The 18,043-nt window shown below is 39.1% G+C and overlaps 2 protein-coding genes across 2 annotated transcripts; both read left to right on the forward strand.

Moving 5' to 3' along the window:
- The first annotated feature begins 15,695 nt into the window (after positions 1 to 15,695).
- Positions 15,696 to 16,970, forward strand: LOC143891135 (uncharacterized). Its single transcript, XM_077395775.1, has 2 exons — positions 15,696 to 16,070; positions 16,236 to 16,970. The coding sequence occupies exons 1-2, from the start codon at positions 15,696 to 15,698 to the stop codon at positions 16,968 to 16,970; spliced, it is 1,110 nt and encodes a 369-aa protein (XP_077251890.1).
- A 159-nt stretch (positions 16,971 to 17,129) lies between these two features.
- LOC143891137 (uncharacterized) lies at positions 17,130 to 17,776 on the forward strand. The gene is made up of 2 exons (XM_077395776.1): positions 17,130 to 17,301; positions 17,442 to 17,776. The coding sequence occupies exons 1-2, from the start codon at positions 17,130 to 17,132 to the stop codon at positions 17,774 to 17,776; spliced, it is 507 nt and encodes a 168-aa protein (XP_077251891.1).
- The last annotated feature ends 267 nt before the right edge of the window (positions 17,777 to 18,043 follow it).

Below are 18,043 nucleotides of genomic sequence, written 5' to 3' on the forward strand. Positions count from 1 at the left end.
AGATTTTTTTGAATTTTTTTTAATCCGGTTTTAAATTATTTTAAATTTTGGATATTTTTAATAAATATCAAAAGGTTTTAAAAATTGATGAAACTCTCCAGAATTAATGTTCAATAATAAATTGAATTTATCATGAAATTATTTTTTTGAAAAATATATTTTTTTATTTATTTTCTAATTGCTTCTTCGTTTTACGTGTCGTAATTCTTTTTTATATTAAATTAATGAAATTTTGAATCTTTTTCCTACAAACCAGTAATTTAGGCCATTACAAGGTTAGTGAAAATTTTTTAAATGATTTTACAAAGGTTTAGTATGATTTCACAATTTTCTTTTAAAAAAACGGGTTTTAATTCCTAGGAAACAAAATTCCCTTTTTATTCAAAAATCGATTTTATGGAGGAGCATTAATTATTAGGTCTTGAAATTTTGACAGTAAAGCATATAGCCTATTTTACACCTACTGGAATTTGTACATGATTTTAGGATACCATTTAATCTACGTTTTAATTGATTCATTGATTTTATCCGAATTTTGTATGAATTTTAATTGGCATCAAATCTTGATAAACACCTTTGAAATTTTTACAGTAGTCTAATACCATGATTCTATCTATACTGTAATATATTTACTTGATTTGCGATTCGTATGCTATGAGTTAATTTGTTAATTTGTAATCTGACCCAAATGTTGGCAATTCAGAAATTGATAGGAACTTCTTCCAAATTCATGAAACTCTTCCAGTAGTCTAACCTCATTCATATCTTGTTATTGAAAAAGTTGCACTGAATTTAGAGTTCTATTGTTTAGGGTTACTGTGTAATCCTAGTAATCTGGTCTTAATATTAATAAATCACAACTTAATAGCAAATCAACACAAAAGTTAGTGAAAACTTCCAAAAAACACTAATTGTTTATCATATATTTAACCTTAAAATTGTTTGAAACAGAAACCCTAGAGGTTATAGATTCCCTTTGTAAATTGACTATGCTGCGATAGTTTAATTGCCGAGATCGCATTCATAATCGTATACTAATTGTGATCGGTCATGCATAATTTGAGCATCTATATTATAGTATGTTGTTGGCTCCGAGGTCCACTGTCCACAGAAATCCTGAGAATCATGCTAGGCAATAATATACTATAATTTATGTGTTAAATTATACAAGGATTGAGAGCACGATGCCCTTCCATGGATGCAACTCAAGGCTGAAATTTGCCAACCATAGAGCCTCTGGTATTCCTTAGATTTTAGGATTCAGAAACCTTTAAGGAACTGAAAATCATTAACTTCAACAAATTAAATCAATTTACTCCATATCTTTCGGAACCGTTGGATTGCGGTCTCCATCGTAAGAACCTTTAGAGCCCCCTTTAGGAACACTTATGTCATGTCGTATTCTAAGTTTTAGGGTGTCTTAGAGTTAGAAGTCCAACCTCATCACGGCCGTTTGTTATGGATAGCAATCATGCCATAGATCTAGTTACACTAGTTACCTCACTTTTCTCATAGGACAAGCCTAGTTACCTAGGATGTAGGTTCACCTGCATTAGTCTAAGGGGTGTCTTGCACTTAGATAGGACGATATAGCATCTTAGATGAAGTCCTAGGATAATAAAATCTTCAACTTGAACTAAATAATTTCTCTTAAACTATTAAAACAGTAAATCCAGTCTAGATCGGTGTCCTAGATGAGAGCTTAGTTCATGTGCACCGAACTACGATCGACTCTGATTCTAGTGAGGCTGGAATACGTAGGCAACTTGGATACTTGGGTGGCATACCAAGCCTGAGTCGGCTCCACACATAAGTGGTGGGGTTTTGTACATTAATCCTTAAATTAAAAATAATTAAATCACTTAGGACTTTCCATGAAATTAGAATTTTAGGAGAACTTTCACTTAGATTGAATTAAAACAAATTAAGAAAATCAAGATACATATTTAGGAATTACACTGAAATTAGATCTTAGAATGCATGTCATGTAGTTCGTACATTAATATAGAGTTAAATGAGCCATTTAAAAGAAATTCAAAAGAGTTAACTTTTGGAATTGAAGACCGATTATCAGGCAGGAATGGTGCATGTGGTGGTAACTCCCCATACCTTCCATTCTCGTAACCAGGTAACGAGTCTAGATTTCTGGTCAATTATGGGTCTTAGATCCCTCATCTAGGTGGCGACTCTGTCACTCTCTTTTGCGTGGAATTCGGATTGCCTTAGTGATCACAAGTTCACAGAAAAGATGAATTAAATCACACCTTGCTAGATTTGGCGGCTTACCCCTGCCCTTATGCGTACTGGGTTGCACGTTTGTTTGCACCATATGGCTTGGTTGTTGCCTGCCTTGTTGGGTAATTAAAATCAATAATAAAAAGCACAAGCCATTCGCGTGGGTACGAGAGACCAAGAGAGAGTGTGGCGGCTCGCGCCTCACCCCTCTCGCGGGATCGGGTCCCACAGAAGAATGTGAACATGCTCAGTCAGCTCACTTTAATTTGATGTTATACATGTGTCCTTCTCTGACCCCATTGATTTTGCTCAATTTCAGTGTGGGACTTGTGTTACCTCAGCTTTGTTCACTTACTCATAACATTTTGGATATAGGATTGATGGATTCCTAGGCAACTGTTTCATTAAGTTAATCATCTTGGAAGCATGACTTCCCATTTGAACTATATCCTTGATTCCCATTGATTGTGTTTGAAAAATTTATGAGTCTTTGACGATTTAACCACATATAGTTTGCATTTTCTTTGTTGTTTGAGAGTTATCATTTGGAAATATGGTTTAAATCCTCGTTGCCCGAGATGTGACTATCATTAAGGTGCTTGTTTCAATTCACACTACTTTAACTCTGATTAATCGAAAAGTCGTATATAGTTCTAAGACCTTATGCCCATTGTTTTTGTTGTGCTATGATTAATAAGAGCTTGAGAGATTGCAAGATGAACCTTTGCTATCAGCTTCACTTCTTTTGGGGTTTTAGTTTCTAATGTTCTCATATGTGACGAGTTCAAGATGAGACCTTGTTCAATTCCTATTTTGCCTCGATTTCGTGTCTTTGAATCGGGCTATGATGAGGTTACTCGGAGCCCCTCCTTTTCTTTTCTCTGTCTCTCTCACCAGGTTCTTCGTCGATATCCAAATTACGTTTCGGAGTCCCAAGGCTTGCTCTTGTTGTTTAGATCTTCATTGGAGTATTTGAGACCATCACCAGCATTTGATCTTTTTGTCGATTTTCAGGAATTTTCTCTCGAGTTTGGGCAATGACGGAATGCTTCTTGAGCCACCCCGAACCCTTCCTATTTTCTTTCCATTCTTAGGGTTCTTACAGAGTTTGGGGTTTTCATTTCTTTTGGGACTATTCTCTTCGCGTTCCTCGAGATCCTTTTTATGTTTCAAGATTCTATCGATTTTTGGGACACTTCGTCATCTTTCTCGGGTTTAGGCGATGACGAACGGAAACCTCCTGAGCCAAAACCCCCATTCAATCAAAGGGATAAAAAACAACAAAAATCTAAAACAACAAAAACATAAAAAACACCAAATTTTTTTTTTTGAAAAAGCTGTTTCGAACTACGTTGGCTTGATCCCTTTTCACAAGGTACGTAGGTAGCTTGGGTCCACCCAAGTCCAGTCAAACATTTTCAATAAATATTTTCAAACCTTTCAACACATAAAAACTAAAAAATGGGCAAGGATGGTGATTGCCAGGTCACTCGGAGCCCTCTTTTCATTTTATTTTCCGATTTTCATCGTGGTTTTCTGGTTTCCATTGGTTTTCTGACGTTTTATCGGGTTTTGGGACGGGCGATGACGTAGCGTGACCCCTTCACAGGGATTGTTCTCGCTGAGCTCAACAATAGGTCATGACGATCGCGAGACTTGTCCGATCTTCAGCAGATTAGGATTGCTGGGCTTGATTCCATTTGAATCGCCCTCTGAGCCTATCGTGTGTTCCATTTTCTTTCCCCTGTCATTTTTGGCCATCGTATACCTTTGATTTCCTGATTCCTTTATTTTCTTACATCTTGTTAGCTCACTGTGGGTTTGTCTTTGATTTATTATGAATTACTTTTTTTAGTTTGTTTACTGTTCTAGCATGTGATTGATTGCCATTTTCTCAGCCTTATCTCTTGCATAGGCTGCATGCTAGTGTGTTTACTTTACTACTTTGGTTGCTTAGCTATAGCGTTTATTCATTCATCTTATCTTGATTATCTGTCTAGCTATAGCTCTTTACTGCTTTCCTTATCTCATTATATCTGCCATTATCGGTTTAGTTGCAGCAATGCATGCGATTGTTTACTGCTTTCTTAGATGTGATGAGTTAGGATTAGAAGCGATGAGCTAGGATTTGTTCGCTTTCTTTGCCCATCCCCGGGTCATGCACGCTTAGATAGACATTTTCTCGGGGATGATTGTTCCCATTTCACATGATTTTCACCAAAAACTCTTCAAAGTTAATTAGAACTGGCATAAGAGACCATGTGCTTGCACTTGGGCGAATTGGGGGTAATCTTCGGTTCTTCCTCATTCGTCATCAGGCACGGACCTTTTGTATCTCTGGTTATCCGTTGGAACAGAGTATTTCATGGGATCCAGGGCCCATTTCCTTGGATGGCGACTCTGAGTTATTTTCAGGTGCATCTTGGTTTCGAGGCTCCTGTCTCCTGATCAAGAGGTATCTCATACATATCAATCGCCACCCATGCTATGAGTAGCATCATTTCAAGAGTTCCTTGGTAGAGCTCTCCTTCACATTGTGGAGGTCTCAGAGGATTGATGGGGGATCTCGTGTCCCTCGCTCACCGTCCTCGGGATCAGGGTCCACAGGCTGGCGACTCTGCTGGGGAGTTCTTGAAACATTGCCTAACTCTGTAAATATGTCATTTTTACTTATTTTGAAGAAATTTGGGCCAAAATCAAGTTAAATGGAAACTTTTTCCGCTTAGAATCCAGGGGCACTAGATAGGTGTGTAAATAGAACGAGGGAATCACACACTGCACATCATGTATTATCATATTCTTCATTTCTTTTATTGATTTTCATTATCATTGGTTCCATGGGATGAATACAATGCGTGCCAGGTGGGATGTCATTACCCTAATGGTGCTGTTGAATCTATTTCCAAGCTATGCGTCGGTGCTGCAGTCGTAGACATTGGTCGTACTTTTATCTACAGCAGCCGATGAGCAATGAAGCATACTATGTATAACATTGTGCGTACTTTTATTATACATATTAAGTATGGTTCATAAGCATAGTGCCCGATAGATTGAGTCTGGAGCCCTACTTTGTTTTATATATTATGTATATACTTACTGACTTAGTGAAACCCCATTAGGAAGTACCCGTGTTTATATATGTATATATTGCATTCATATAAGAGCGAACATGTGTTGCTTACACATGTGAAGCCTAGAGTTAGGAGCCTTGTCCCATTTGTAGACTAGGGTAGCTCACCTTGCGTGGCTACAACACGGTCCTAGTACACTCATCAGTCTGTCAGGAGTCGAGACTCTCTCGACTCCGCTAGATTAGCCTAGGGTTGGTGCCCCTGGGTAGGATGTATATATATTATTAGAATAGAGCTTTCTTTCTTAGTTAGATTTCCCTTCCTAATCTAATCAGCTATCCCTATCTATCCGTCTTTCGGATTATGATCAGATTATTGGTTTCACCTCATCATCTTTATAGCCATGATCTATCTTCTATGAGCCTAATCTTTTGTTTGATCTTGATCAGATTGCATTCCACTTATCGATTGCGAGTCTATCCTGCCACCATTATTAGAGTATATGTTTTCTTTGCTGAGAGCCTTGCTTTATCTTGACCATGTCGACATACCCCCTCATGTTTAGTGGTTTAGATCCCTAGTATAGCCGTCATGCTGTCGAATTTTCTCTAAATACCTTGAGTGTGGTCATCATCCTTTTAGGTTTGTTAACAAACCATGTGCTTACGTTACCCCACTCCATGTACTGTCGTTATGCTGCCGGATTTTATCTAGAAACCTTGAGCGTAATCATTATCCTTTGGAGTTATTGATAAACTATGAGTTTACCATGCCATGATCCTTTCGTAAGGCCGTCCTGCTGCCGAATTTTTTTATCTGAAACACCTTGAGTGTGATGGCTATTCTTTTAGGCGTGATAGGTCGTCATGACCCTTCTCACGATTGCTATGCTGCTAGTTTTACCCAGGGAAGGGGTGCATTTGTATAATCTTTTGTTTCAATTTGCATGTAATATTGTCATATGATTACCTCTTATTAAAACCTAGTGTTTGTGATGTCCATGACAGGAGTCTTGCCCGATCGCTTAAACATCGCTCCCCGAAAAGTTACCGCTTCTAAGCCTGTTTGGTCTCGTCAAACATCGAGACTAAGTTGTTATTCTGATTCACCAATATCTTCTAAGCCTGACCTAATGGCCGAATCTACTGAGATTAGTTTCATGGCTGAAATGAGAGAAATGATGATGAACCTTACCAGGCAGGTGTCAACCCTTACTGAAAAAGTGACACTTCTGGAGGGTCAAGCAAATGAGAAGTCTTCAACCTCGAAGGACCCTGTAGTACAGAATCCTTCAACTGGAGTCCATATCCCGGTCAGATCTATGCAAGCCTATGATTATGATGATGAGTAGTACGCTGAGGAAAATCTTCCGCCATCTCCTGCTAGAGCCAGAAAAGAGGAGTTATCCGAGAAAGTAGACCAGTTGGCTCTCGAGCTTCTGAATTTGAAAAATCGCAATCCAAGGAAAATAGACATGTCTGAATTTTCAATCTTCCCTGGCGTCACTCTCCCTCCCAAGTTTAAAATCCCTGACTTTGCCAAGTATGACGGATCTGGGAGTCCTAGATCTCATCTGAAGCTGTACATCAATGCGCTTGAGCAGTACGGTCCGAATTCTCAGCAGATGGCTAAATTGTTCTAAATGTCTCTATCAAGCGTGGCGTGTAAATGGTTTCTGACTTTGGATTCAGCTTATACCAAGACTTGGGAGGACATTCTTGAAACGTTTATTGAACAATTCTCTTATGATGACGGAGTTGAGGTCACTCGTCGAGATTTGAAAATGCTCAAGCAGCAGCTCCATGAGCCGTTTAGTACTTTTGTTAAGAAGTGGAGGAGAAAGGCAGCTCAGATGACTAACCGGCCATCTGAAGAAGACCAGCTCAACATTATTGTCAAAAATCTCTCTGGCCCTTATGCGCAGTATATGGCTACTCAGTACTATCCGGATTTTAAGCATTTCATCCACATTGGGAACATGACAGAAGATGCTTTAGCACATGGTGTAGTTCTGAAGCATTATGTGAATCCGAAGGAGCGTAAAAGACCTATCACTGCACCCAAAGAAGTGAATCAATTGGGGACTTCTCACCCACCTCCAAGAAATATACTAATGGGAGGAGAAAAACCCATGCAAAAGCCAAAGAAAGAGTTCACTTCGTTGCCTTACATCCTATCTTCCATCATGAGAAATCTTGTCAGAGATGGTGTAATTGAACTCTTACCACCAAGACCTCCCCCAGACCCTCTTCCCAGAGGTTTCAGAGAAGACTAGTTCTGTCAGTACCACCAAGGTCCTGGACACCATACTGATCGTTGTATAGCCCTAAGATACAGAATTGAAAAACTGCTAGCGGTGGGTGATCTTGTTCTACCTGAACCTAATGTTACTCGAAATCCCTTACCCAGACATACCGCTCCCCCTCCATCTGAGAAAGGAGCCATCTCTGATGACAAGCCCTTTTGTTGATCCAACCTCTCTTATTTGTGCCATAACTCCTGCAACTCCATGTCTTAAGTTTCGAAGAAGAGGAAGAAGAATGTCTTGTTGAGCCTGTCATCAATCGCACCGCCCGAATTCCTTATGTTTTCCAGCCTAATGAGGGAGACCAGGTGATTCACCCATGTGTCCATGTTGAACGCGCTGTCCATCAAGTAGCACGAACTCCATATGTTTTTCAGCCTGATGAGGAAGATTAGGAAGCCCGAATTCCCTATGTTTTCTAGCCTGATGAGGAAGATCATGAAGTTCGTCCTTATATTTTTCAGCCTGATGAAGAGGATCTGAAGATTATTTGTGATGAGGTCCGCCATGTTACTCACGGCGGGCGTGTCTTTAAACCAGCCGAGTTAAGGGTTGAGAATCCCGCTGAGTTGGCCAGAGGATCTGAGTTGTTTAAGTCAAAGTCAGATGAAGAAGACGAAAACCTCCGAGTGTCTGTTGATATCACTCCAGATCAGTTGGTCGGACTTGTAGCTATGGCCCGAGTTTCCAAAACCTTATCTTTCACTGATGAAGACTTGACTCTCGAAGGTCGCAATCATACCTGCCCGCTCCGAGTCACCGTTTTCTGTAATGAAAAGAAAGTTCCTGAGGTTTTAGTTGACAATGAATCCGCTTTGAATGTTTGTCCTCTGAGCACCACTACTGCCTTAAGATTTGAACCTGGTGATTTTATCCCTTCTGAACAAGGCATCTTAGCTTATGATGGTACGAGGCATGATGTTGTTGGGACTTTAGCCACAGAAATCCAGATTGGAGGTGGAATGTTTGTAATTGAGTTTCAAGTGTTAGACATTAAACCATCATTCAATTTGCTCTTGGGCTGACCTTGGCTTCATAAATATGGAGTTGTACTTCATCATTGCATCAAAAGCTGAAATTCATCAAGGGTAACAGAGTAATAACAGTTAGAGAAGACCCAGACCTAGAAGTTGGCCAAATTTCTCAGGAGCTCATCATCCCGGCCGCTTTAGAAAAGAATGAAGATGTCAGTCAGATTGGTTTCTCGCTGGAAGTCACAGCTTGTGGGATCCGATCCCGCGAGATGGGTGAGGCGTGAGTCGCCACGCTCTCTCTTGGTCTCTCGTACCCACACGAATGGCGTGTGCTTTTTATTATTGATTTTAATTACCCAACCAAGCAGGCAGCAACCAAGCCATAGGGTGCAAAAACAAACGTGCAACCTAGTACTCATAAGGGCAGGGGTAAGCCGCCGAGCCTAGCAAGGTGTGATTTAATTCATCTTTTCTGTGAACTTGGGATCACTAAGGCAATCCGAATTCCACACAAAAGAGAGTGACAGAGTCGCCACCTAGATGAGGGATCTAGGACCCATAATTGACCAGAAATCTAGACTCGTTACCTGGTTACGAGAATGGAAGGTATGGGGAGTTACCACCACATGCACCATTCCCGCCCGATAATCAGTCTTCAATTCCAAAAGTTAACTCTTTTGAATTTTTTTAAATGGCTCATTTAACTCTATATTAATGTGCGAACTACGTGACATGCATCCTAAGTTCTGATTTCAGTGTAATTCCTAAATGTGTATCTTAATTTTCTTAATTTGTTTGAATTCAATCTAAGTGAAAGTTCTCCTAAAATTCTAATTTCATGGAAAGTCTTAAGTGATTTAATTATTTTTAATTTAAGGATTAATGTACAAAACCCCACCACTTATGTGTGGAGCCGACTCGGGCTTGGTATGCCACTCAAGTATCCAAGTTGCCTACGTATCCCAGCCTCACTGGAATAAGAGTCGATCGTAGTTCGGTGCACCTGAACTAAGCTACTTATGCCTAACTCATCTAGGACACCGATCTAGACTGGATTGACTGTTTCAACAGTTTTAAGAGAAATTATTTAATTCAAGTTGAAGATTTTATTATCCTAGGACTTAATCTAAGATGCTATATGGTTCTATCTAAGTGCAAGACGTCCCTTAGACTAATGCAGGTTAACCTACATCCTAGGTAACTAGGTTTGTCCTAGGGGAAAAGTGAGGTGACTAGTGTAACTAGATCTATGGCACGATTGCTATCCATAGCAAACGCCCGTGATGAGGCTAGACTCCCTAAAACTTAGGACACAACGTGACGTAAGTGTTCCTAAGGGGCCCTAAAGGTTCCTACGATAGGAGACCGTAATCCAACGGCTCCTAAGACACGGATCGAGTTAATTCGATTTGTTGAACTTAATGATTTTCATTTTTTGAGGATTTTTTATTCCTAAATATCTAAGGAATACTAAAGGCTCTATGGTTCGCAAGTTTCGGCCTCGAATCGCAACCACGGAAGGGAATCGTGCTCTCAACACTTGTATAATTTAGCACGTAAATTATAGTATCTTATTGCCTGGCATATTTCTCAGGATTTCCGTGAACAATGGACCTCAGAGCCAATATCATACTATAATTTATGCACTCCAATTATGCAGGATTAATCGCAATTAGTATACGATTATGATTGCGATTTCAGCAGTTAAATTGTCACAGAATAGCCAATTTACAAAGGCAATCTATGAACCCTAAGGTTACTGTTTCAAAAAAGTTAGGGATTGAATTTATGATGAAAATTTAAGATTTGTTGGAGATTTTTACTGACTTTTGTATTGATTTGCTATTAAATTGTGATTTAATATCATTAAGACCAGATTGCTAGGATTAGACAGTAACCCTAAGCAATCGAATTCTAACTCAGTTGAAACTTTTCTAGTGACAAGATATGGATGATTGTGGCTTACGGGAAAAATTTCATGAATTATCATTAAGATTTGATATCAATTTCTGATTTTTTAAAATTCAAATCAGATTATAGATTAACACAGTAACCTATATCATATCAATTTTAAATTACTCCAAACTTTTACAGAATAAAGATATAGATGATTAAATCTTACGGTAAAATTTGTATGAATTAGCATTAAGGTTAGATATCAATTTTTGATTTTTCAAAATTCAAATCAGATTATAGATTAACACAGCAACCTATAGCGTATCAATTTCAAATCAACTTAAACTTTTACAGTCTAAATATAATCATGAGATTAGACTACTGTATGAGTTTCATGAATTTTTATTACGATTGGATGCCCATTTAAATTCATACAAAAATAAGATAAAACCAAAGAATTACTTAAAAAGCAAACCTAATGGTATCCTAAAATCAAATAAAAACTTCCAGTAGATATATAATAGATTATAAATTTTCTATCAAAATTTCAGAACTTAAAAATTAAATTTCCTCCATAAAATTGGTTTTTAAATATAAGAGATCAATTTGTTTCCTAGGCATTAAAACCCGTTTATTAAAATAAATTGTAAAACCTTATCAAATCTTCGCAAAATTAATTGAAACTATTTCTCTAACATTCCAGTAACCAAAGTTACTGGTTTGTAAGGAAATTTTTTGAAAATATATTAATTTAATAAGAAAAAGAATTATGGCATGTAAAACGGGGAAGCGATTAGAAAACAGTAAAAACCATATTTGTTTTAAAATATTTTTCAATAGAAACCTTCTTTTATTATTAATATTTAATTATGGAAAGTTTCATCAATTTTTAAAACCATTTGGTATTTATTAAAAATAGCCGAAATTTAAAATAATTAATAATCCGATTAAACAAACTCCAAAAAATATGAAATTTTTGGGTGATCTAAAAACCTTGTAAAATTACTGGAAACAAACTTTCACTAAATTGGGACATGATTTGATATACTTTTGGCTCCATTGATCAAGAAATAACCCTTTTCGGGGTTATTCTTTGAAAAAAAGAATGAAAAATAAAACGACCGAACCGCAGTTGGATGTTAAGTTTCCAGTAGTTTTGTATTTTATATAAAACCCAGAAAATATCAGTTTTTAAAAAGAACAATGTTTTCAAACACTTGCTTTGATAATCTAATTTAAATCCATATTGAATAAAAATAAAAGAAAACCAATTTTAAATGGAGGAAACTTAATTTTTGGATCAAATTTTGGATTTTGAAAACTCATAATCTATATTATAATATACTGGAATTTCAAAGAAAAACTTGTTGATTTGATCCATCAAAATTAAAACCCTAGCATGCTTTTTCTACTTCACAAAGATGAGGAATCTTTACCGTTGATAGCGATCATTGTCTCTAGGGTTGGTGATCCAAGATATACGCTTTGTCCAACCCTTTTATATGCTACAAAAGATCGAAAGAACACTCCAATAATTCTTGATTGTGTGATGCCTTGGAGAAGAAGAAGGAATTCAAGAATTCCTTTTGTGAAGAACACTTGAGAGAGAGATCACATTTAAAGAGAGAAGAGGTATTTTTTTTCTTGGGAGGAGAGAGAAAAATGATGAATTTGGATTTTTTCCAATCTTTTCTAGGATTGTTTGCTTTGATTTTTATACAAAAAGCTAGGGTTAAGAGAGAAATAGTAGTTTCCAATGTGAGAGCTCTCATTTTTTGCTTGTTTCCAATTTTCTCCTCTTGCTTTCTTTCTTTCTTGTTTCCAAATTGGATTTGATTCCAATCTTAATTTCTTTTCAATCAAGACATGCTATTATCATTCCACATTGCTTCTTTGGAAGAAAACATTTTAAGCAATCATTCATCTTTTTCTTCTTTCCTTCTTTTCTTTTTTTATTCTTTTTATTTTTCTTTTAACAAATATGATGTCACCATTGTGCCATCATCAAGGTTGGGTGCTCAACTCATGTGTGTCAGCCATGTGGGGCGCACACCATGGTGGTCGACCCATATGAGTGAACCCACATGAGCTCCATCTTTGCGGGCTTTAGCCTAATGGGCCATTTCACACGGGTTTCGGGTTTTTCCGTAAAAATTCAATAAAATCTTTCTAAATTCAACATTCTATATATGGACCCAACCCATTTGACATTTATGGTGCATCCCTCACACATGATCGGACCATCATTTTTTGGAAAATAACTTTTCGGACCAAAATGCCCCTATTTGACTGTTAGACATCCAAACGCAACCAAAATACCCTCAGATTGATTCACCCCTAAAAGGAAAAATTAAAAATGGAAAGTCTTTGTGGTCAAACTTCAAAAATAGAAACTTTTAAAATTGGGTCCTTTCGGTGAGAAATATTAAACAGGATCATTTGGTATCCCCTGAAAATACCCAAAATGCCCTCAACACGAATTTCCAAATTAAGCGAAACTCCTGAGAAATTCTAAATTTAGCAGGTTTTTCAAAAGTCAGGAAATCATTCATAATCTCTCAGACATATTTCAGGGATCAAAAGAATTACACAGGAAAAGACCAAATTACCCCGAGGTGCTAGAATTTGGCGAGACTAGGGAAAACCCTGAGAAATTCTAACAATAGCAAATTTTTGAAAATTTATGAACAGACTCAAGATTTCTTAGACACAACTTAGGGACCAAATATGATATGTTTGGAAATGTCTAAAATACCCCCAAAGTGCAAGACCAAGAGAAAATCTTGAGAGATCTAAATTTAGCAGGTTTCCCAAATCTTACGAAATTACTCTTAATCCATCAGCCGTACCCTCGAGATGGTTTCAGACATATGAGAAATGATTGAAATATCCATAAGATGATGAAAATGTGGAAGCCCCATGAGTTTCTAAAAATAGCAGCTTTTTCAAAATTTATAAAATCACTCAAGATTTCTCAAATATAACTTGGGGGTCAAATGAGACACATCGGGAATGACCAAAATACCCCTGCAGTTCAAAATAAGCAAAAATGAGGGAAACCCTGAAAATTCTAAAAACAACAGATTTTTTCATTTGCTTGGAAACCTGAACTTTCATCTTCTAGAGGCCAAAGGAACCCCTAGAGACCTTCAGGATCCCGAATCAACTTCAAAACTCCCATAATGAAATGAAATCTACCCTAAAATGCATGGATGCCTAATCTAATGCTGAATACGGATTCAAGACTCGATGATACTACCGAATCTTTTACTTTTTAAAGCATAGCAAAATGGGGATGTCTACACAGCTATATCAGTAGTAGAAGCTATGAATGAACCTCTCACTTTCCTTATAAGCTCGAATCCCGTAGTAGTCCGAATGATGCGCAAACAGGGCTATGTTCCAGGAGCCGGGTTAGGTCGCCACCATCAGGGTGTAGCTGAGTGGCCGAATATGGGTAAAGCAATTGGACTGTTTGGGTTGGGCTATGAACCTACAGATGAAGAGATCAGCGAGATGAAGAAGTATATGCGCAGAAAGGCTGAACTTCGTCGTTTGGGGCTAGATGAGCCGAACAGGTCTTACAGTTTATTGAGGAATGGACATTACAGGAAAGAAGAGGAGGATTTCGCCTTTTGTGGTTTTGCTGAGCCATGGGTCGATCTAATAACCAATGAAAAGTTGCCAGGGTTTGAGATCTTCTTCGACATGGAATTACCAGATGAATTCCCATCCTTGCAGATTAATGAGGAGGAATCTAAATCAGACTGGGCTCACCTTATGGAGCCGTACCTTCTAGAATCTCTGTTTAAGATTGATTCACCGGTTGTAGCTATGATCGGAGAAGATGCGCCGCTTCTGAACCCGCAAGCCATGATCACCTCAGCTGAAGGAGACCTCACCAATTGGAGTTCTTATGTCTTTCCTCAAGTTGTTATGGAGTATGATGATGTCCTAGTCAATAAGTCTTCCAATGACATGAAGTCCAAGCATGAGTCAGAGTCTGTTGATGTGTCTGAAGTTGAGTTTGAGTTGTCTGATGTCATGTCTGATGTAGCTGCCGTTAAGCTCGAGTCCACTGATGGGACCGATGCGGAATCTGTTTCTTTCCTTGTTGAGTCCGATGTTGAGCCTGAGTCAGGTGTGTCTAATGGTGTACTTGCAGTTTCTGATGAAATGAATATCTCTTCTCAGTATGTCTCTGTGTCTGCTTCTTTATCTGATGAATTCAATAATAATAATAATAATAAAGAACCCTCCTCAGATGAGGACGCAAACGAAACTCCCCCTGAAATCAAGTATATGATTAAACAGGAGAAGGAGAGTCGAGCAAAGACCCTCGAAGAAGAAATCGAGACCATAAATATTGGTAATGAAACCGAAACTCAGGAAATACGAATTGGCAAAACATTATCCCCTGAGGAACGGGGGGAATTAATTGACCTACTAAGGGAATTCAAAGAAGTCTTTGCTTGGTCCTATAAAAACATGCCGGGATTAAGTGAAGACATTGTCCAACATCGGCTTCCTTTAATCCCGGGTGCCAAATTGAAAAAGCAGAAGCTTCGGAGAATGAAACCCGAGTGTGCTTTGAAAATTAAAGATGAAGTTACCAAGCAACTAAAAGTGGGTTTTGTCGAGGTGGTGGAATGCCCTGAATGGCTTGCGAATATAGTACCGGTGCCCAAAAAGGATGAAAAAGTTCGTATGTGTGTAGACTTCAGAGACCTGAATAGGGAAAGTCCGAAGGATGACTTTCCTCTGCCGCACATAGATATCCTGGTGGACAATACAGCTGGTCATGCATTGATTTCCTTCATGGATGGGTTTTCGGGATACAATCATATCAAGATGGCGCCCAAAGATATGATCAAAACAACTTTCATAACTGAATGGGGAACATATTATTACAAAGTGATGTCGTTCGGACTTAAGAACGTAGGAGCGACTTATCAGAGAGCTGCTACTACCTTGTTGCATGATATGATGCACAAAGAAGTAGAGGTTTATGTGGATGACATGATAGTCAAGGCTAAGACCAGAGAAGAGCATGGTGTGTCATTGAGGAGGTTCTTTCAGCGTATCCAAAAGTATCAGCTTCGTCTTAACCCAAACAAGTGCGTGTTTGGTGTTACGTCAGGAAAGTTACTGGGTTCCTAGGTGAGTCAAAGAGGAATTGAAGTTGATCCTCAGAAGATAAAAGCTATTCAAGAAATGACTCCACCAAGAACGGAGAAGCAAATCAGAGGATTTCTTGGCAAGGTGCAATACTTGAGACGATTCATAGCACAGTTGACTACTATTTGCGAGCAGATCTTCAAGCTTTTGAAGAAGAATGCATGGGATGAAGAGTGTCAGCAAGCTTTTGAAAAGATCAAGTTGTGTCTGACCTCGCCTCCAGTGTTGTCACCAATTACGCCAAGCCAGCCATTGTTGTTGTACCTGTCTGTGACTAATACAGCGATGGGATGCATGTTAGCCCAACAAGATCCAGAGTCGAAGCGAGAAAAGGCTGTATATTATCTCAGTAAGAAGATGCTTGAGTATGAACAGAAGTACACCCTGCTCGAGAAAACTTGTCTGGCGCTGGTTTGGGCTACTCAAAGGCTGAGGCATTATCTGTTATCAAATAGGTTCTTGCTCCTTTCACGGATGGATCCCTTGAAGTATTTGTTTGAGAAACCAGCTCTCGCCGGAAGAGCTGCAAGGTGGTTGTTATTGTTGTCTGAGTTTGACATCACTTACGTCACTCAGAAATCAATCAAGGGGAGGGTAGTAGCGGAGCAGCTGGCTGAGGTACCCGTAGAAGAGGTTGAGTATTTAAAAACAGAGTTCCCAGATGAAGAGATAATGATTGTAGAAGACGAAGCCCCAGGGGCGACCTGGTCTAGGTACTTCGATGGAGCTGTGAACAAGCAAGGTCGTGGTATAGGGGCAGTACTGGTATCGCCGAGAAAGGAGTATACCCCTATATCAATCAAGCTACAATTTGAGTGTACAAACAACATGACGGAGTATGAGGCATGCATTGTTGGTCTTGAAGCAGCTCTGGTTTTAAACATCCAAGACATCGATGTGTTCGGAGACTCGATCCTGATTATTTGTCAAACTAAAGGATGTTGGAGAACAAGAGAAGATAAACTGATCCCGTATCACGAGTACTTGGGGTCTCTGGTCAGCAAATTCCGAAACATCTCATTTACTCACCTGCCTCGAGTGAAGAATCATTTCGCTGGCGCCCTTGCTACTTTAGCCTCAATGTTGGAACTATCTGGGACGATGGAGGTTCAGCCTTTGGCAGTACGATTGCAATGGGCCCCGACGCATGTTAATGTAATAGAAATAGCAGCAAGGTGGCCAGACGGCAAGCCATGGTACACAGATATAAAAGATCTCATTTCGGGCAAGGGGCATCTAGCCGAAGCCTCGGGAAAAGAGAGGAGAACACTTCAGAGGTTGGCCTCTAATTTTATCATATGTGGTGGATAATTGTATAGGAGATCGTTCGACAGGATCCAGCTCTTGTGTATAGATGAAGATTGAGCCGCTGAAATCATAGAACAAATTCATGAAGGTGTCTGTGGACGGCACATGAATGGAAAAATGTTATCAAGAAAGATCACAAGACTTGGGTATTACTGGCCGTCGATGGAAACAGATTGCCATGCTTTTATAAAGAAGTGTCACAAATGCCAAGTTTATGCTAATCTCATCCACGTGCCGCCATCTCAGTTGCATTCTCTACATCGCCCTGGCCTTTCTCAGTATGGGGAATATACATTATTGGGAAGATATCACCTAAGTCATCAAGCGGACATGAGTACATTCTGGTTGCCATTGACTACTTCACCAAGTGGGTAGAAGCAGCTTCCTATGCCTCATTATCCTCTGCTTCAGTTGCAAGATTTACTAGAGCAAATATCATATGCAGATATGGAGTACCACATGAGCTGATTTCAGATAATGGATCGCACTTCAAGAAGGAGGTGGCACACTTATGCGAAGAGTTCAAAATTAAGCATCACAAGTCCTTGCCCTATAGGCCCCAAACCAATGGAGCTGTTGAGGCGGCCAATAAGAATGTTAAAGTTATCATCAGCAAAATGACCGAAACCTACAAAGATTGGTCGAACAAGCTCCCGTATGCTCTGTGGGCCTATAGGACGTCGATCAGGGCTTCCACAGGTGCAACTCCGTATTCACTAGTGTACGGAATGGAAGCTGTCCTGCCTGTAGAACTACGAATTCCTTCTTTGAGAGTGATGATGGAGGCTGACTTGCCAGAATCAGAATGAGCACGAGCCAGATACCAGGAGCTTCATATGATTGATGAGTGTGGACCCCGATCCGAGGATGATGAGGAAACGAGTCCCTACATCCTCTAAGATCTCCACATGAAAGAGAGCTCTACCAAGGAACTCTCGAAATGGTGCCACCCTCATAGCATAGCACGAGTGGCGATACAAACTAGGTACCTCTTGATCCAAGAATAAATCCTCAAACCAGGACGTACCTAAAATAATTCAGAGTCGCCATCCATGGATAGGCCATGGAACCCCAAA

The sequence above is a fragment of the Tasmannia lanceolata genome, unplaced genomic scaffold, assembly GCF_043159265.1.
Source record: "Tasmannia lanceolata isolate RefF3 unplaced genomic scaffold, GAP_Taslan_0.1 ptg000013l, whole genome shotgun sequence".
Taxonomy (NCBI): domain Eukaryota; kingdom Viridiplantae; phylum Streptophyta; class Magnoliopsida; order Canellales; family Winteraceae; genus Tasmannia; species Tasmannia lanceolata.

Bases quoted from the DNA above. Each gene is read 5' to 3' on its own strand.
- LOC143891137 (XM_077395776.1), top strand. From the start codon at position 17,130: ATGGAAACAGATTGCCATGCTTTTATAAAGAAGTGTCACAAATGCCAA. The intron at 17,302-17,441 runs GTACATTCTGGT...AGCTGATTTCAG, and splicing joins AAGTCATCAAGCGGACATGA to ATAATGGATCGCACTTCAAG.
- LOC143891135 (XM_077395775.1), top strand. From the start codon at position 15,696: ATGACTCCACCAAGAACGGAGAAGCAAATCAGAGGATTTCTTGGCAAG. The intron at 16,071-16,235 runs GTTTGGGCTACT...TACGTCACTCAG, and splicing joins AGAAAACTTGTCTGGCGCTG to AAATCAATCAAGGGGAGGGT.